The sequence below is a fragment of the Stigmatopora nigra genome, chromosome 1, assembly GCF_051989575.1.
Source record: "Stigmatopora nigra isolate UIUO_SnigA chromosome 1, RoL_Snig_1.1, whole genome shotgun sequence".
Taxonomy (NCBI): domain Eukaryota; kingdom Metazoa; phylum Chordata; class Actinopteri; order Syngnathiformes; family Syngnathidae; genus Stigmatopora; species Stigmatopora nigra.
In genome coordinates, this window is record NC_135508.1 from 11,631,649 (window position 1) to 11,651,634 (window position 19,986).

Sequence of the window (19,986 nt, forward strand, 5' to 3'; positions counted from 1 at the left end):
CAACGTGGGCGGTGGTGCTCCGTGTTTCATCATGGTGATTTTCTACCAATTGAAGAAGTTGGCATGGTTTACAAAAGGGTTCTTCTGCAAAACAATTACTTTTAAAATGCCTTTTTAGGTTAACTAAACAAAAATGTAAGTGGCCTCACTATGAAAACAAATATTGTAAGATTTTTGTAGGGTGTTTTAACATAATCAAGCTTTTACTCAACTATCCACTTTGACCCCATTCACAGATATAATATGAGCATAATATAATGATATCCGATATGAAATAGATTAATTATAAGGCTGCATTGTATGTGTTTATTAATTAGGCAATTACAGAATTTGAATTTTGGTTATTGATGACTAAAAGAAAAGATACATTCACGAATGACAGTATACATATACAATGTCGTATGTTGACAGGTAAGTCTTATTTCACTCCAAATTCAACTTGATAAACTTCAGCTCCTTGTAATTTTTTCAATAGTTCACAATTACTGTGTTCAACCAGTTCACTCTTCAAGCTTCTGTGTTTAGGAAGGGGTGAAAAAAATCCACATAGTGCTGTTTTCATACTTATTTTATTACATAAACACAGCCTGTCGTGACCAAGAATATTTCATAGAGCCACACAAGGAGAAGGACTTCCAATAAGCAGACATCGTGCCTAATAAGAGGACAGTGCAAATAGTGACTCTCACAAAAGCAACAAAAAAAAACAGATTTTTTTTCTTTTAAAACAATCCTTTGATGACTTCAAGCTACTGCTCCTGTTAAACAAAAAGAACAACAGTTACAACTTGACATTCGACATATTGCAGCTCAAGAACACTTGAATGATTAATGTTAACCACTTATTGCGAGTGATATTTTCTTTTGAGGGGATTTCATAACTTGGATATTTTTCCTATCCCGAGTCACTCATTTGCATAAAATAAAATAAATTGTAACTTGAACGTTTCCTACCTAGAGGCATTCATAAATGGAGGTATGACTATCTTATTTTGTTCCAAGTGGATAACGGTACATTCTCTGAATAGTTGCTCTATCTAGTGGTGATGTTGGTAAACTACAGTTGATTATTGGTTAAAACAAATTGATCATAAATGAAGTACCAAAAAACCTTTTTACACAAGTTTTCATATTTTTAATAACACAAAACTGGCACCAGCTAAAAACAAACCATTTTTTTCTATAAAAGTAAGTTCTTTTGCAGCAGACTGATTTTTACGACGATAGTATATACTACTACTTGATTATTTTAGTTTCTTTTATTAAGTCTGTTCCCTACATTAAAAAAGGACCTGAAACACGAGCATTCACAGCCAGCCCTCCCAGTTTAAAAGAATAGGACGTCAATCGCTATCAATTCCAGCCAATGAGTTAAAAAGGGTGATTATGATTTTAGACGAGACAGATTTTTTTCATTCGTTTGTAGCCTACATGATGCGACTTTTGTGTGTATATATGAATCTTACTGACCTTTTTAGGCAGCAAGTAATGTAACCTCAAGTCATTTTGACAGTTAGCATATGCCATGCCGAGGCCCATCCCTGAGCCGAGCGTAATGGGCCATGTGTGCCCTAAAAAAAAAAAAAGGAGACAAGAAACATTATTTGTGGCATCATTTAGTTGTCTGTTCATCAGCCTTTATTCCATTGATGAGAACTTACTTTTGAAGAAGATGACAGAAAACACTATCCCTAGGCCCAGACCTGTGCCTGGGGAAAAATATTAATAATAAAAAGAGCGTCAACCTCAATGAAAAATGACACGTAACAATTTTATTTACATTGGTAAGCCAAAATTATTCCTAAATGTTTCTACGCGTACGATGTTCATGTCAGTAGACTTCTAAGGAAAATCAGTAGTATTACTTTTTCCCATTTTCATATATTTATGACTGCATCCCGTCTATGAAATGAAGCATATGCTGATTAATGAACCACCACTAAATCAAATATTTTTGTTACGTGTAGGAAAGTCCCCCAATTAAAAATAAATAAACATTTCTGATGGTCATTGGTTTGCCCTTTGCTAGCTCGTTAGCTACACCACCACTCAATGACAACTGCTGCTCCTTATTTTGTCCCACATATCCTGATCATAATTATTATAAATGCAGAGAAATCGGGGGGTATTACCAAGCTTGATGACGCCATCTGCGAGGCACCGGTCCCACTTTTTTCCCAGCTCTTTCTCAGACATGCTGAGTTTTTAGCTTGAACCAGGCTCCAGGTGTCAAAAGCTGACTCGTGCTGCATTCACGTGTTAACGGAAATATAATAATCAAGGGAAAATAACGCATAATGGATAATGGGTGGATACAGAAATTAGCCAAGGGAGTTGAGTAGAATGACATAAAATTTTATCAAATAGAATATAACAAATCATGTCCAAAAATGTAGTAAAAGCGCCATATAAGATATGGTCACTACGTACACGGCTGTTTATACTTGTTTACCTGAATGCAGCACATTGTTCTCGCGATATTGAGACATTTTGAGACGTTGAAACGCCCACATTGGGGTCGCTCAAAGTGCTGTAGTTTTAAGTTATGCTTTTCAAAGTGATGTTTTGCCAGTATATTCAGTATTCTTTCTTGATAAAATTATGTACACTTTTATTCAAGATTTTATTTGGTTTTCATAGTAATAATTTTCTAGGAATTTAGTACTTTCCTGAGAAGAGTCACCGTTGATAGTCTGAAACTACCAGTAAACACAAAATCAACATTTGACAGCGTAGTAATTCTAATCATAGTCTTCTTTAATTGTGCAATATATACATATTTGGCTACTTTAAAAAAAATACAGTCGAAACTGGGTGACTGTAATCAACTGCATGAAAAGCAAAGAGGTAGAAACAAATTCCTTTTAGATCAAATAAAACTGGACTAAAACAATAAAATCCTCCTATTTCCAACTGCACGTGTCATACTGTACATGTCACTGACTTTTCAAGTGCAATTACCAAATTTACATCAACATAGCCATGTGCCTAATTATTTAAAGTACACAATGAAACTTGCATCACAACAAGCATGTTGTGGTTTCAAATCCATTTTTAACATATTATACCTAAAAGTTCCAAAACAAGGAGTCTAGCTTAATCGCTGGACTCTAGCTGGGGTGGGTTTTTGTGTGTTGCTGTTGCAAGCTGCGTGCTTTCCTCCCTTGCTGCTGCCATGGATTCTTTGCTGATAGCCAGGAGGTCTCGGAGCTCCTTATTCTCAATCTGACCAAGAGAATGGTGAGAAGTTACATTTTTTCTCATTTTTTTGTACAACTGTTAAAAAAAGTATGTGTAAAGCAATACTAAAAATGTAATGGGGAAAAAAACTAATTGAGTTTTATCCAGTCTTATCAGACGCATGTAAATATTCACAAAAAAAAATGCAGGATTAGTTTTTCCTCTATTCATTTCCTCAATTTTAACCACAAAAAAAACAAATTGTGGGTTGTGTTTGTCACCATTACTGTAGCCAAGAAGTTTAGTCACCTCGAGCTGGGCAAGCTTCTCTCGAATAGAACAATAGCGCTGATCATCCACCTGCACAGCCCGTCTCATCACCTGGCCCATCTCGCATATTCGCTCCACCTTGGTCTGCACTTCCTGGTTGAGAGCAGTCAACATGTGTCTAAATTTAGTAAACTGATGCTGCACTTCTCTCTATCTTTGCAGACACTAAACGCATATGAATGCTGTGTAGACAGCCACTATACTTTTGCGTGGTCCTCGTGCAGTGTAAGAACAGGCTTTGTGTCCATCTCCTCCTTCGCCATCATCATCTGGAGCATCTGCTTTCGGTAACGACCCATGATCAACTCTAATGTATACTGGTGCTCTTCAAGAGACAACCACAGCTCTGCGTACAAAAATACATGTTAAAGGGTTACATGGGTAATGCAGTGAGGTCTAAAATATGCCTTTTTAAAACCTTTATTTTCTTGCTGAAGTTCTTTGATTTGACTGTTCTCTTGAGTCAAAAGGACATGAGGTTTGTACTTGATCATCTCTTGGACTTCTGAAGTGTCATCTGCATGCTGAGGAAAAATGAAAGTAGATTCATAAGCCAGCCATACAAATACGAACCATGGGATTTTTATCGGGAAACATGTTGCAAAACTATTGAAACTATTTTACTGAACCTAAAAAAACATTGAATGATTGCCCACCACCACTGTAGCTATATTTGTGCAGGACAAATCTAACGATACTTTTCGATGTGCAGGAAAAGAATGATTAAATGATGTATTCACCTTGTCTGGAAGAGCATTTCCCACTTCTTTCATGCTCTGGACTCTATGACCAAGAGCCCCGGACTGCTCGATGAGACCCTCGGCGGCCGTGTCGTGGTCTTTTAACCTCTCCAGCAGAGTCCGTGCATCACCCAATACTTTCTCTAAAGTGCAGGCCATCTTCATGAAGGTGAACCGTGTTTGCAACGCAAATCAGCTACTCCCGTTGTCTTAAACAGTCTTGATCATCCCCCAATGGCTCCTATTATTAAGCAGAAATGGCTTAAACTAATAAATACTAAAATATGATAACGGAAATAACGACAACATTGAAAACCAACCTATGCACAGTAAACACGAACAGTGTACTACTGCTTCGTATCAGGAAGCGTTTCAATATGATGACGCCACATCCGCATTAACGCGAGTCAGTTGTATTTTTATTTATCCTTTTATTTTAAATATTTGAATTACTGTCTCCCACATTCGGAAAATGTTAATTTATAGATAGAAAAAATACGCCATGCAAGAGAGAATGTAGTAAGAAGAAATTTCAAACAAAATTTCAAAAATCATTTGCGACTAAAAACGAATACAAATACACAAAAGGCCAAACCATTTAAACTGAATTTTCAAATCTGATTAAAAATGTGTCATTTATAATGTGATCATTTTAAAGTAATACAATATGCTTGACGCTTAATAATTACGGAAATACTGAATGCGTAAAACAAGAACAACATATAGGGTAAGAATGATCTCTTTCAATTTTACACTCTTTGGTTGGTGAACTTTGGGCAACTATCGCGAGAGCAGCCGTAAAATTCACTACGTAATGTGCCGTGCTGCTTCTAGCGGCGCTGGTGACAGTGCTGAAAGCTGTTGGGGTGAGTTTTTATTAATATTTATGGTCAAATACTGGACTCGAACACATTTATAGACATGTGCGCTGAGTAGATATACCTTGTCGTGCTGGTGACTTGAAAATCGAATGTTTTTGGCCGATCTTGTGGGGCCTTGATCGCAGCCGACGTTTCACCCTCGGCATAAATCACCACCCCACACACGGACCCAGCAGTTTAGCATTGCTATGTAGCTTTAGCAACTAGCACCGGGTACGGCCTAACAAAATCCCTGCTGGTGACAATTATTGGTCATCAAAGTATTCCAGTGACACAACTCGTATCTAGTCGTTATATTTGAGTCCTTGTCATTCAAAAACATTGCGAGTACAATATTTAAAGCGATCTCGTGTTCCAATCGCAGCTTCTTTGTTGTCCGATCCTCGTGCGACTAGCTTTTTATTAACCGCAGATGAGTTAAAGTATTACATTTATGGTGTTTTAAGCATACATCTCACGCGCTTGATGTCCAAAAGTGATCTTTTTCAGGGGAAGTGCTGTTGTTTGAGAACGAGTCTTCCATCGTGAAGTTAATATTAATCCGAAACTGGATTATCTTATTTCCCTTGTACGACCCGGTTGAGTGTGCTTGGCGACAACGTGATACTTTCGGATGCCGTAAACGAGCGCATCCGGCCCGTAACAAACTTATTATGGGATGATGTACCACTACCACGTTGATCGATTGGTAACGCCCTGGATACGGCCACCAAATTGTTAGCTAAATGCTAATGTGCGCGACCGGACAAGGTCATTGAAATAGCACACTAATGCACGAGAGCGACAATCACTAGCGCCGACTTCACGGGGAGAGAAATGGCGTTTAATGTGGGACACATTTCTTTCTTTTCACGCGACAGCACAGCTGTGACGCTTTTGGTCGCTGCGGTTGTGTTGCGACGTGTTTGGTCAGGCCTTCACTTCAGCAAGTCCAGCTGAGTATGGCGGACTGCTGAGAAGTCACATGGCGACTCCTGTCAGAGGGTTTGTTTTCCTGGAGCACGCGTGGGCCCTTTGAATGTTGTCAGGCTCTTAGCACTGGAATACTATTACATTGAATTAATAGATTTTCTATTTTTCCTGTCTTTAAAATGTTGACATTCCTCCTTTTCTAACATGCAAGTAAATTTGTGTGCTTTTTTTGTGTAGGACTACTTTGTAAATAATTGAGGGCAGCAATGTAGACTTATCCCCCCCCCCCCAAAAAAAAATGTCTATGTAAAATGTGGTCAGAGTATAATAAGCTCTTTCTATAAATAGAAAAAAACAATTGGCCACACAATCAACCTTTTTACACAAAGTGCTTTGTAAAAGATCCCTTTTACATACAGCAATCTTCCTATGAAAGAAAATGTTGGTCTAGTCACTAGTGGTAGATGCTCTAGTTGCAACCAGTTGGTCCCTTGATTAAACGGTGACATCTTTGTGAAACGGTATTGGTTCTTGATGGGAGGATATCGAGAAACTGTTGGCATAAAAACAATCGTGATATACCACCGTATTTATATATTGTTTCACCCATAGTTCTAACAGCCATATTAACTCATTGTCTGAAATTGACGTTGATAAAACATTGGTTCCTTCTTCACTGTCGGTCTTCTCAGTTCAAATTGATTGAATGTCTTTTTAATGAAATGAGAGTTCGCTGAGCTCTCAATTATGTGTTATGATCTTGTAATCTACTTATTTTGTTCAAGAAAGTACAGTTTGTCCATGCAGTCACATTGGAAGATATTGCATCACAGACAAATGAAAAGCAACCTATCCCTTGCTTCTTGTTTTTAAAGCTGTGTACAGTATTTAGGTCAAGTCTCAATGTCCAATCCACAAATGCAATTCTTTTCCTGTTAGTTTGGTACCAATGTAATTAATCACTGAATACCATCGCTTGAGTATGCCAAAAAATGGTTGTGTTTGTAACTGTAGCGCTATATCACATTCGAGGAACAGGTCCATAAATATCAAGATCTAAACGAAAGGTATGCATGTAACACTTGCCCCAGGCTCCTCACTGTGCTCTTACTAGTCTGATGCATTCATGGGCATTTGGGGAGAACCTATTTTCGTGTGATGAGTCAGGCTTCCCAAAACACGCAAAGGCACATCCCCTTTGAATGAAATTGAATGGGCATACTCAGGGTGACCAAACTCTTACAATTTTAGTTGATAAACAAAGGTCCTGATGATTTTTTTTTTAATCTGTATTCAAATGAAAAAACGGGATTACATTACCTAAACATATCAATTGTCAGACAAACTAAAAATGCAATTTCATCAAAATAGTCAGTAAATGCGATTTAGCCTTACTTCTTTTGAAGCGGAGAGTACAGAGGTAATGTTTTCACAAACATAAATACTGGGGTTCAGTGATACCTCATAAGTGGCATACATTGATTAAACAAATGATTAACATTTTGTACAGTTCATTTCTCCATTTTGATGGAAATTTTAATTTAGAATGCTGGTATTGTTTGTAATCCTTGCTAATGTATCATACCTATTAATATATCATTGTGCTTCTCTTCAACAGTATGAAGTAAAACGGGACTGAATTTTTTTTGTACCATCCGCAACTGCTTCAAAGTTCAGATCGTAAGAAAGAAACCGAAGAGAAACTTCCAAAGCAAAACAAGCAACGTTGCAACTTCCAAGACTCGTTGGATCTACGATCATTTCAAGGGTTTCAAACAACATAAGCAACCAAATCCTGAATTGACCAAAAAAACCAACACCAGGCAGTCTACACAAGCAGAAAAGAAGCAATTCTACACCCAAATCAATTGTGGGAAGACGACAACTGATCTGAAACCAGAAGTTTGTGCCTACTCAACAGCTTTGACAAAGCACACGTCCCAACGCTGCTCATAGCTCTCATCCTCACCACACCACCAACTCAACACTGGGGTGTAGAGTGAGCTGCTGTCTGCTATTTTATTTTATTTTCCATAAGCCCCCACTCTTAAACCCACTCTCCTCACCCGCTGTTTTCATCCAACATTTTTTTTTTGGGAAGCCGTGTTTTTCTACCAGATTTTGTCTCTTTTTCCCCCCTTTTTTGCACAGCATTTCTTTCTGCTCTTTGCTTGATGCAAGCATCTACAACTTGTGCCACAAGCCTGTAACAAGTGTGTGTGCGCGTGTGTGTTTGTGTCGTACTGTGCGTGAAGAGATCTGCCGAAACTGATTAGTCATCAAGAACGTGGGAATTGCCTTACAAGAAGACATAAAAGGTCAGTCTTAATTTATTTCCTGCTTAGCATAACCTGTTTAGTTATGCATCACATTTGACCTAATTTCTCTTATTTCCCTTGGATTTTTAATTAGGTTAAAAAAACAGGGTTAGTGTTTGTCTTTTCTTTATTAAGAGCATTTTTCAAAGATAACAATGGCTGCCAGTATTTCTATTAAGTTTCTATGTTGGTCCAAAAAAGCTCCTCACTTCAGATTGTTGGGTTTCTCCTTAAAAAATCTGTACCACAGTACTATGGGAAACGATCTCAAAGTTTTTCCTTCTTGAGTTGATGCCTGCTTAAATGAATTTTCCTTTGAACCATGCACCATACCTCACAATTTTTATTTTTTATCTTTTCACTTGGTGTAATTGTTAGAACCCTACAGGCAGTTGTCACGTCATATTAGCCCTTTAACCCCTACCTCAAGAAGACAACTATAAGAAATACCAATTTTTCTTTCAAAACCTTCTTTCTACCTTATAAGAATGAAAGGTATGGTACTGTACCTAAAAAAGAATGAATTAAAGATTAACAAGAAACAAAAACCCTCTAAGATGATACATTATATTAAACTTAATTGTGCAGTATCCACAACATGGATCAATATACAACCAGATTGGTTTATGATCGGTCTTTCCGGAACGAAGTGTGCTAGTAAATTGACGACTGCCTGTAATCTGTAAAATGTGAAGAGCTACTCGTGTGGTTTTTATCTTGTAGGCAATATTGCTAGCTGTAGTGAATAGGTTGCCTCTGGTAGAGACCACCTTCCACATATAGTACTAACATCGTGTACACGGTCCTGTCTGGGGAGAAGAGGCCGCACACCTTGATTGTGATACTGACCGGCTGATCTTTTATGCCTCACCCGTCTTGTTTGTACCTCTCTTCACCCCCTGCAGATATCCAGCGGTGTATCATTGGGGTGGCATTAGAACTAATCATTTACCGTCCAGGAACTACTCAGAATAAATTACAAACACTAATCCAAAACCGACAAAAGTGGGATTTGAGTTTATGGGAAAATATGGGCAGCCCCTGGAAAGGCTTTGTTGAATTTACCATGCCTGCATCGCCACCCACCACGTTTGTTAGCGCTGACCTGAGCAACACCTCCCCTGCCGGACTCAGCCTTTCGCCATATGGCCGATCTGTAAGTTCCACCTTGCCACAACACTTCTAAAACTCCCCATCGTCTTCCCTCCCATCGATTATCAATTGCCCATCCACCCTTCCCATCGAATGCCCATCAGTCTGCCTTGCAACCGTATCTCTTGGCTGTAAAAGGCCTCCAACATTCCATCCCCTTCCCTCTGGGCTCCAGAGACTAGCCTCTGTCAGGGGTATTGTTCCAGGGTGACTGCAATGAAGAGTAAAGTACTTGTAAACCTTCCAAAGTCCCTTTGCTAGCCGCCAATGTCAATCTACCCCAACGCCCAACCTAGTTTTTTTTTTCGTCTATAGGCCGGCAAATCATTGTACGCAATTCAAGATGAGGAATGTGTGACATATCTGGCATGTGGCCACTGAAGACTGATTTTGCCCACATGTTTAATGGACAGCAAAAATGAAATGAGACCCGTACCATTCATGGGACTAAGTTATTCATTCCTGGGCCAACAAAAGAGGCTGATCTTGGACCCCCTTCCTATTCCCATAACCCATCACTACCCTACCACCACACTCCACTGTATGTGTACTGCAGTTTGCGCTATTATTTTGATTTGATTCTTAGAGTAGTGGGACCCTAGTTTTGCAATATTTTACTGACTAGAGGTGCTTTTATTTTTTTTATTCAATTGTTGTAGGAAAAATGCTCAGAAGTGATGTGATGATTGCAGCTTGGTTGGGGCTCCTTTTAAAAAAAAAAAAAAAAAAAAATCTTGTTCTATTGGATTATTTTTCCACACACTTTTGGTATTCATTGACATCATATGAGGGTTTCGAGTAAAAATATGGTACTATATTGGCGAAAGAATGACAGGATGAGATTTTCAGTCATTGCGTTTTATTGTCTGTGCAAAAGTATCTTTAATGATAAATCCTCTTCAACAGCATAGCCAAGCCCAAGCCAGAATGTCACAAAGGGAAAGGGGTACCTCCGAACCCCCAGGGGTTCGCAAAACTGGCCCTTCTATCACTCCCATGTCTATTCCTCGATCCTCTTCAGTCTCTTGCCACCCCCAGTCAGGAAGTAAAAAACACAAGCGGACTCCCTTATACCAGAGATCAGTAAGAGGGCATGCTGGGTGTTCTTGGTGATTTTTACGGTCCTCTAAAATCTTTGTCTCAGGTGATTTCTCATAACAGCATGGAAATTGTGTGGCGTTCTAAACCATGTTTAACCAAGGAGTGAGGACTGGTTCTGTAATTTAGTTTTTGCTGGATTTTCTCATTGAATCATGATTTAGTTGTGAGGTACTTCATTCAAAGCCAGACCAGCTCAGTTCAGGACTGCGTCTTATAACCGAGGTCTTGAACTTTATGATGGTTGCGCCGCATGCAGTGTGTTTCAATCCCCAAATATTTGAATGTGATCAAATGCCACCCAAATTGTTCATTCTCATCAGCAACAAGAAAATTGTTCCCTTAAAAACTGTCGACCGCCGTCAGATTTACAAAATGCTGTCAAACTTAAACTTTTTGGGTTTTATTCATGCACTGCGAGTCAACCACTGAATGCTACTATTTGTTCCCACTTGTACCACAACACTATAAACCCTAAAAGTCATATCACTTGTAAAGCGGCCGTGTAACTAAGCTGATGAACGTTTTGGCTTAATGAAAATCACATATGTATCTGGGTCCGGACCAGAAACCTGACTATAAAGGATCTCTGATTTATTTGAAACCAGAAGTTTATTTCATCTGTTACTGTATAATGGTTCCAATTACAAATTGAAAAGTTGTCTATAGGGCATACTACTAATACTGTGATGCAATGCTTTCCTATTTCAAACGTGCCGAATTTGAATTGTCCTGCAATTCAATTATCAATGGATTGTGTCTCATTTTGCCCTGACAGCCCAAATGTGACATGCTTTTGTTTTCTTTCCTTTGACGTTATTTAAAGTGTGCAGTGTGCATGTTATCTTCAAGTTTTTTTGTGGTCAAGGCGTGCTGGAAGCTTACAATTTGATGTATTTTTTTGTTCACTGTGTCTTATATTTGAAACATGTTCCCTTTCCACAGATGAGTTTTGACCCAGGCATGCTCCATAACAATGGACACACTGCTTACGCCAATGGAGCCGGTCCTGGCATTCGAGAGATGGGTGTAATAGAAAAGCTTCTGACCTCATACGGCTTCATCCAGTGCTCTGAACGTCAGGGTCGTCTTTTTTTCCACTGTTCACAGTACAATGGCAACCTGCAGGACCTCAAAATAGGAGGTGAGGACCACTGAACCAACACAACTTTCCTTGCGTGCGTATTTCTTCTTGCAGTAAATGGTTATTCACCCCTGCTGTTCTCTCTGCAGATGATGTTGAGTTTGAGGTGTCCTCTGACAGGCGCACTGGCAAGCCCATAGCAGTCAAGCTGCTTAAGATTAAGCCAGAGGTGCTGCCAGAGGAGCGCATTTCAGGCCAGGTGGGGCCAGACCTGCACGTCTATCCCTTTACTGTGCTGCATGGTTATATTCATCCAGTTAAGGAACACCGTTTTATATTTGGTTCTGTCCTTGTCTTTCAACCCTAAAGCCCTGTTTCATTTTCAAGTGTTTTTTTTTCAAAGGTGTGCATGAGTTCATCCCCTGCCAATTTTGTATTAAAAGATAGAAAACAGAGACAAAGACAGTCGCAGCACAGCTACTTGCACATTGAATGACAACCACAATGTGTCAGCTCTATAGCATTTCAGCGCTTGCAAATATAATTGAGTACCTCCCAGAGTACATTTAAACCTCTGCAAACTACAATGCCAAATAATGATACAGCTATACATGTTAATACACGGAGAAGTTATGTAAGCATTGTTAGCATTTTTTTTCCCCTCGTCTGGCACTGGAAAAGCCTGACCTTTCTAATTTTGTGCAAATGCCCACAGCAACTCGTATATGATAATTTAAGAGTCGTTCAACTGTAGTGAATATTGCGCCCCAGACTTTGCCTCCCATTGCAACTCATTCCATGTAATTGAATGAGAACCCATAAAATACACAATGGCATGTCATAATGTGATTCACATTTAAAAAGTCACCCATCAAAGCTTTTACAGGTCAACAGTTAAAAGCCTGGCCATTGGCCATAAAGTCAGTTATTCAAATTCAACATACTTCATACACGAGCTTGATAAAATCTCAAATAACAGAAGCCTTTGAAGGATGAGTGTTTTGGATTGGGTATGATTTACGTTACTGGAATTGAAATACGGCAAGGTAAAGTTGTTGAGCAGCCTGTTCTTTGTAATGCCTCATAATCAGAGCTGTGTTTGAATTTAATAGCTGATTGCTGTGCTGTGCCTGTGTCTCACTAAGTATAGGTAGCAGTTAACTTATTTTGTGTCTTTGTGTTTTCACCTTAATTCTAGATTCAAATTGCTAAAATTGTCATTGATGTTTATTAAACGTTATCCATATTTTTCTTTAGGTCGTCTCCTCAATTCCTGGAAATACAGAAGGGAAGTCTGCACCTGGCCAGGTGCCAAATGGAAGTGTTTGTTATGAAAGAAATGGGGTAAAGTGTCAATTTATTTCTGAGTTATCAACCTAATCAAGCTACTGGTAATTCTGACATGTAAAAGACATGCCTCTATTTCCAGACTGTAAGCCACACAGCCCACATTATTTTAAGAAAAAATATCCATATATATTGCTTTTCCTCTTTATCTATCTTCTGACAATTGGCACCTGTTTATTATACTTCACACCATTTGATATAGTTCTTTGTTCCTAAATAGCAATATTTTAACCAAATGAGTTACCCTAATGCTTATTGGTCAGCTTCTTTGTTTTGTGCAGTTCTAAGGTTATTTTGATCTGGACATTTAATTTGATTTTGTACATGCGTTGTGACGTTCCACATTTTGTCTGTTAAATTAATGCTTGCCAGGGGTGTGTTTTTCACAGGAAGTGTTCTATCTTACCTACACTTCCGATGATGTTGAGGGAAATACCCACCTGGACACTGGCGACAAAGTCAGCTTTTATATGGAGACCAACAAGCAGTGAGTTTGAGCGCTCTCTCTTTGTTCTTCCTTGCTCAATCAAGACCCTTTGAACACTGTCCACTACTATTCCTGTTTTTCCAGTACTGGTGCAGTCAGCGCTCGCAATATTCAACTTGTGACAAAAAAGCAAATGAGGTGCCAGGGAGTCGTGTGCGCGACAAAGGTAATAAATAAAGTTTTTTTTAAAGTACAACAACCTTTAGAAGCACTGACTTGAAAACAAATATACTTGGGTTGTTTTAGTTTGAGTTTTTATTTGTTTATTATTATAATTCTTGAAAAATAGTTTCTTTGCCAACTGGATAGATACTAAATCTTTCCTCAAATTGTCAAAATGGTTGGTCCTGCAGTTTAAAACTTGATAAAATTCCTTGTTTTTTTTCCAATGTAGTATATGGTTTTCAACACAATGTGTAGTTCTTTTATTTATTCATTTGTTCCCAAAATATTACATTATTTTTGTTTTTTGATACATGGAAACCCTTTTGCTGGGCCGGAGGTGTTCTGGAAGTTTAAATTCTAGTACTCTGTTGACTACATTTTTATTTATTTTTATTTTCTTGCTTAGTTCAGTCTTATCTTACCATTCTATTTTCATTTCAGGAGGCTTTTGGATTCATTGAGAGGGCCGATGTGGTGAAGGAGATCTTTTTTCACTACAGTGAGTTTAAAGGTGATCTCGAGGCTCTGCAAGCAGGAGATGATGTAGAGTTCACAATCAAAGACAGAAATGTAGGTGTCTTTCAGTTGTTTACAGAATTGAACAGGTACACAATTCTTCAATACTGTTCTCTGACTTCTCATGTTGTTGTGTCTAAAGGGTAAAGAGGTTGCCACAGAAGTAAAACTTCTCCCACAGGGAACTGTCATCTTTGAAGATATAAGCATTGAACAATTTGAGGGAACAGTCACTAAAGTTATCCCCAAGGTTCCCACAAAAAACCAGGCAAGCTGATCGATCATGTAATTGTTTTGGGCAATTGCTTGGATAGAGAGCACCTCATTTTAATTGGTCCTTCTTCTTCTGGCACAGAATGACCCACTCCCAGGCTGTATCAGTGCTCGAATTGGATTCACGGACAAAGAGATGCCGTTTGGCGAAAAGGACACAAAATCAAAGGTGACTCTTCTGGAAGGAGACCATGTGCAATTCAACATTTCCACTGACCGAAGAGACAAGCTAGAGAGAGCCACAAATATCGACATCCTGCCAGACTCTTTCGATGTCACCAAGGAGACCCGGGAGATGGTAAGCTAGACAGAACAGGGTAGTAAATGAAGACAATGAACTAACCTCGAGTCTCATTTTAGGGGGTGATTGCTGCTATACGTGATGGTTTCGGATTCATTAAGTGTGTGGATCGGGATGCTCGGATGTTTTTCCACTTCAGTGAAGTTTTGGAAGAAAGCCAGCTGCACATCTCTGATGAAGTGGAGTTTACTGTTGTGCCCGTATGCTACCTTTTCCCCTTAATGCTGTCTTTGACGTTCGTGTGCAGGTTGTAATGAACCAAAGTAACTCAATCCTGTGATTGTGTGTTTGCAAGGATATGCTCTCCGCCCAGAGGAACCATGCAGTCCGCATCAAGAAACTGCCGAAGGGTACCGTGTCCTTTCATACCCAGTCTGAGCAGCGCTTCATCGGGGTTGTGCAAAAAGAAGTCGTGACGGGCACTGCTAAAAATGCGAGTCCCAGCAAGGCCAAGGAAAAGGAAAAGGTACTCCTTTTTGAACACTTCAAAGGGGTTAGTTAGAGTTTATGATTTTCTTTGACCTTTTTTTGCTTTCTTTTTCAATGATCAACTACTTTTCCCTCTTCTTGTGGTTAGAAAAAGGACAAGGTAGGACCAGGGCCACTGCATGTAGTAAAGTTAATTAATCACAAAATAGCTATTTTCTTGATAAACATTTTTTTCCCTCTTTTTAAGGGTAAATTGGTAGACAAGGTTAGTCTTTGCTGCTCTGAAGGTTATTTGAAGCTTTTTGGATGTGTGTAGCTGACAGCATGCATCTGGTCATCAATTAACTGCTAAAGATTTGGAGAGTATCAATTTAAGAAGAATGACTGACAAGTTATTGATGATAAAAATATAACTTAAATAGTAATATATTAACTCACCGGCTGCCATTGATGGCTATCCATTGATGCGAGAAGCTCATACGCACACTCACGGGATGCCGAGACCCTAACGCTGCTCATTTAATGAGGGACCACTTTGTATCCTACATATTTTAAACATTTGGCCATGTATTGTTTTGTGGTGAACGGGGTAACCTCTGATGCCGGTGAAGGTGACGAAAATGCATTTAATGTTTGATCTTTTTTAATGAACCTGTTTTTATGTGTTTACATGTTCCAAAACACGATATTATACCTCATTTAATGGTTCGGTTGGTCCTTATCTATCCTGTTCACTGGGGGAATATATAGTTATGATTACAAGAGAACTTTACTATAACATTTTTCATCACCTATGCCTACATGATCCTCATACTTAACCGAGGAGGTAATTAGAATGTAGGTCTCACATGCATGCCTTATTTTTAACAAACTTTAAAGTCATGATCCTCTTGACTTACAAGTTTGATGTGGTTCATTTCTATTGATTTATTTTTAAATTTTAGAAGAAATACTGATTGACATGTGATACATGTAGCCACCACTTACCCGCGTCATGGTCATAAAAAGCACTTATTCGACTCTGCATTTAATTACTATTGTTCTATACAATGTAGGAACCTGAAGATGGAGTTATTGCATATGAAGACTGCGGAGTGAAGCTCACGGTGATGTACCACATTAAAGACTTGGAGGGAGGATATCGCCCTCAGGTTGGAGACAAGGTATCATCTGCCTAAATAACTTGAGATATTTTACATTGTTACTGGAATGTTGTAATCCAGAGTTTACTAGCGCTCTTTTTTTTAAACCTACAATACTCGTCATTCATCCAGATTCTTGGCTATATATAAGATGTAAAACTCAATGTTAGCATTTAGCCTGTGACATCACATGATTACTTTAGCTGATACACAAAGCCCATAAAATCCAATTAAAAGGATTTACAGTAAGTCAATTTAGCTTAATGACAAAGTCTCCTTTTACCACTAGGTGGAGTTCTCCATCAATGAGGTGAAAAGAAGCGGCCAGCAGACTGCAGTCTCCATCAGAGTCTTAAATCGTAATGCCAACAGCGGCAAGCGACTGCAAGGTTTTATTGCCACTCTGAAGGATAACTTTGGCTTCATCGAGACTGCAAACCACGACCAGGAGATCTTTTTTCACTATAGGTAAAATTCTCAATTCAATTCTGATTTGGAAATTGCCAACAAAGGGTGAAATTTGTTCAAATGTCTGTTCTTTGTCTTCAACATTAGTGAAATGTGTGGGGACTTGGATAATCTTGAATTGGGTGATACAGTGGAGTATACTCTCTCAAAGGGAAAAGCAAATAAAGTCAGTGCTGAAAAGGTCACCAAAGTAGCTGCTGGTATGAGTTTACACTTTTTGGGAGGTTGGGCAATTGTCCTAAATGTCCTAGCATTCATTGAACATGGTAAAATGCATTGTTTTCAGTGAATGGGATCGGCGATGATGTTAGCACAGCAGTTAACGGGGGTAAAGTTATCCGTCCAATACGCAGTGTGGACCCCTCTCAGAAAGAATATCAAGGGCTGATTGAGGTCATCGAAGAAGGTGGGTCTCTGAATTCGATTCTGGTTTTGTGTCTCGTAAGATCTAAACTAATTTCTTTTTTGCTCGATTGTGTCAGGTGGAGAAAAGGGCCAGAGTTATCCTTTTGGAATCATGGGTTTGGCTAACAAGGTTCATTGTCTGCAAAAAGGAGAACTGGTGAAATTCCAGGTTTGCACAATATCCCATACTGGACAGAAGATGGCTTGTAATGTGGTTCCTCAACGCCTAGCCTTGGTGGAGTGTGTCAAAGACCAGGTAGCTATCTCGCTCATGAAATTCCTTTCATTGATATGATGGCGTCTTACCTGGGGAAATGTTTTTAAATCTGATTCGTTTTCCCCCAGTTTGGTTTCATCACGTACGAAGTTGGCGATAGCAAAAAACTTTACTTTCACGTCAAAGAAGTGCAGGATGGCTTGGAGCTCCAGACTGGGGACGAAGTGGAGTTCTCCGTTGTCTTTAATCAACGCACAGGAAAATGTAGTGCCTGCAACGTGCGCCGAGTCAGGTGAGACAATGTTTGGCTTTTGGGAATTAAATCAGTCCACTGATCATAGTAAAAAGATGAACCTCAAATTGTATAATTTGACTTTGACGTTGCAGCGAAGGGCCCAAACCGGTAGTGACTCCACGTCCTGACCGTCTGGTCAACAGATTGAAGAGCATCACGCTGGACGATGCCAGTGCCCCTCGTCTTGTCATTGTTCGACAGCCACGTGGACCGGACAATTCAAAGGTACTTTTCTCTTAACAGTCATGAATACACAAAGCGCCTTACTTAGATCAGGGGTATCAAACATGCAACCCGCTGTCTGGTTCTGCCTGGGGAGCACTTTGTAGCTTATCCATATTCAATCTACATCATTGAATACTTTGATTTTTTTTCGACACAGAATTTTACGGTAGTGATCTTTAAGTAGTACCCTGTAATGGAAGTGACGAAATGAACTCAGACTGGGTGTGGATGCTCATCGGAGCGTTTTCAAATGATCAGGACAACGAACAATTCGCTAATTTACCCCACCCAGTCAAATTGATTGGACGTCTAGTGCCGTCAATGGTGTCAAAAAAGGTGACCTTGGTCCGGTCTAAGTGAGATATAGTTAGCATTAACCAGACTGGGTTTGACACCCCTGACTTATTTAATGCAATAAAGAATTTATGGTTTAAAAATGTTTTGAAACTTTTTGGGTGGTAAAATACTGACTTGTTTAACCGCCGCTGATGTAGATGACTTATTTGAATCAGAAGAATTTCTTTTAAATGAACATCAATCCTCGATTTTCATCATGATGATTTGGATTAAACTTGAATTCCGTCATCAAAAGATTAGATTTTGCACACATTGGCATTTATGGAAAGACAATTAGCTTTCACAGAGTATTATTTTAATAGAAAATACAGTTGTGTCAGATCACTAACATGCCAATCAATTGTCTCCCATACAGGGCTTCAGTGTGGAGCGCAAGACTCACCAGCCTGGTGTCATTGACTGAGCAATACTGTTTAGTGCTGGTAGGAGGGGGGACGGGCTCGGTCGGGGTATATCCTTGTCAAGCCGACATGGCACGAGATGCTTAAAATCCAACAATTTGGCCCACTTAATTCATGCGGGTCACATTTCCTCACCTCCCGGCCCTCCTCCGTCGTACGACGTTCTTGATGATTGCACATGAAACCTCTGAGTGTGTGCATGTGTGATGTGTCCTAACTGTGTGTGGGACACGGCCTTGTCCCTCTAAACCAGACTTAGGCCACCTGTGCCCCCAATTGTTATGGAATTAGCTTTGTCTGGAATTCTGCACCTGTAAAGTGTCTACTTGTTTAGATGGAGTGAATGGGTGTGCGTGCATGTCTTCGAGTGACTTTTTCCATATATTGTTTCTCCTTTATTGTTTGCTTCTTTACACATAGACACTTGAAATGGTTTCATTGTGAGATTTCTGCTACTGTATGCTTTCCTACAAAATGCATAAAGCAAAGTTCCCTCCATAAGGAGGATCATAATTCTCATGTGTGGGCTTCAACCGAGGATTTTTCTCTGCTCGCTTTTTTGAGCAGTTTTTAAATGCTTGAATTGAGAGCTTTTTGAAAGCATGGTGTGGGTGTACGCGTGTTCCTGGGTCTAATGGGGTTTACTTTTACCAATCTGGAGCCTTTAGATACTTTTTTGGTATTCACCAGCTCCACTAAAGCAATTTCTCCCAGGTGCAGAATTCCCATTGGCATGTTATATCTGCATTTTTTTTCTCTCTTCTAATTCCTCACGTTATTGCTTTTTCCATTGAAACACAGTCTATTATGAAAAACAAGGTGCCTAAAATAAACATTAAAAAAAAAGAAATACTACAAGCAAAGAGAAGGGTGTTGGTGAGGCTTAAGAAGGTTTGTTTGTTTCCCAGCCTGCCACCAATATAGAGAGCCATCCAAAGATGGCTCTCTCATTCAGTAGAGATAATGTTATGCATCCCAAACCCGGGAGTCGAACAATACTGTATGTAATGTGTGCTTTTCTTCCCTTAGTTAAAGTCAAACTTCATATATAAGAACAAAATTATGGGGAAAGAGTAAGGTATTAGTAACTAAGTAAAAAAATAAATAAAAAAAAGAACGGAATGAGGATCAATCAGTCTGCAGAGATCACTGGGTTTCAGTTGAACCGCGTACAAAGGTTCTTATGTACGTTTGTTAATGGTCTCAAATGAATAAGCAAATTAAAGTTTTATGAAAAACCAAGTGGTCTTTTCTTTTTGTTGT

The 19,986-nt window shown here is 39.2% G+C and overlaps 3 protein-coding genes across 6 annotated transcripts; 1 reads left to right on the plus strand and 2 right to left on the minus strand.

Moving 5' to 3' along the window:
* Positions 1–550: 550 nt before the first annotated feature.
* Positions 551–2,344, minus strand: micos10 (mitochondrial contact site and cristae organizing system subunit 10). The gene is made up of 4 exons (XM_077731206.1): positions 2,133–2,344; positions 1,662–1,709; positions 1,471–1,571; positions 551–758 (listed from the first exon to the last, which is right to left on the minus strand). Exons 1-4 carry the CDS (start codon positions 2,194–2,196, stop codon positions 750–752), a joined length of 222 nt encoding a protein of 73 aa, XP_077587332.1. The 5' UTR covers positions 2,197–2,344; the 3' UTR covers positions 551–749.
* A 392-nt stretch (positions 2,345–2,736) lies between these two features.
* Positions 2,737–4,715, minus strand: sike1 (suppressor of IKBKE 1). 2 transcript variants are annotated; one of them, XM_077731191.1, is made up of 6 exons: positions 4,571–4,715; positions 4,251–4,491; positions 3,929–4,034; positions 3,714–3,856; positions 3,490–3,603; positions 2,737–3,225 (listed from the first exon to the last, which is right to left on the minus strand). In XM_077731191.1, the coding sequence occupies exons 2-6, from the start codon at positions 4,413–4,415 to the stop codon at positions 3,097–3,099; spliced, it is 657 nt and encodes a 218-aa protein (XP_077587317.1). In that variant the 5' UTR covers positions 4,416–4,491; positions 4,571–4,715; the 3' UTR covers positions 2,737–3,096. The 2 variants fall into 2 exon arrangements, with proteins under 2 accessions (XP_077587317.1, XP_077587308.1); XM_077731182.1 differs by having other exon boundaries at positions 4,251–4,635.
* A 255-nt stretch (positions 4,716–4,970) lies between these two features.
* Positions 4,971–19,965, plus strand: csde1 (cold shock domain containing E1, RNA-binding). Of its 3 annotated transcripts, none has more exons than XM_077713052.1 (21): positions 4,971–5,116; positions 7,662–8,361; positions 9,267–9,517; positions 11,557–11,755; positions 11,845–12,011; positions 12,953–13,039; positions 13,432–13,529; positions 13,614–13,695; positions 14,136–14,264; positions 14,353–14,478; positions 14,566–14,781; positions 14,844–14,984; positions 15,080–15,250; positions 16,269–16,376; positions 16,645–16,823; positions 16,911–17,023; positions 17,110–17,229; positions 17,306–17,484; positions 17,574–17,737; positions 17,833–17,965; positions 18,678–19,965. In XM_077713052.1, the coding sequence occupies exons 3-21, from the start codon at positions 9,392–9,394 to the stop codon at positions 18,723–18,725; spliced, it is 2,586 nt and encodes an 861-aa protein (XP_077569178.1). In that variant the 5' UTR covers positions 4,971–5,116; positions 7,662–8,361; positions 9,267–9,391; the 3' UTR covers positions 18,726–19,965. The 3 variants fall into 3 exon arrangements, with proteins under 3 accessions (XP_077569178.1, XP_077569185.1, XP_077569194.1); XM_077713059.1 differs by having other exon boundaries at positions 11,845–11,954; XM_077713068.1 differs by lacking the exon at positions 9,267–9,517.
* The last annotated feature ends 21 nt before the right edge of the window (positions 19,966–19,986 follow it).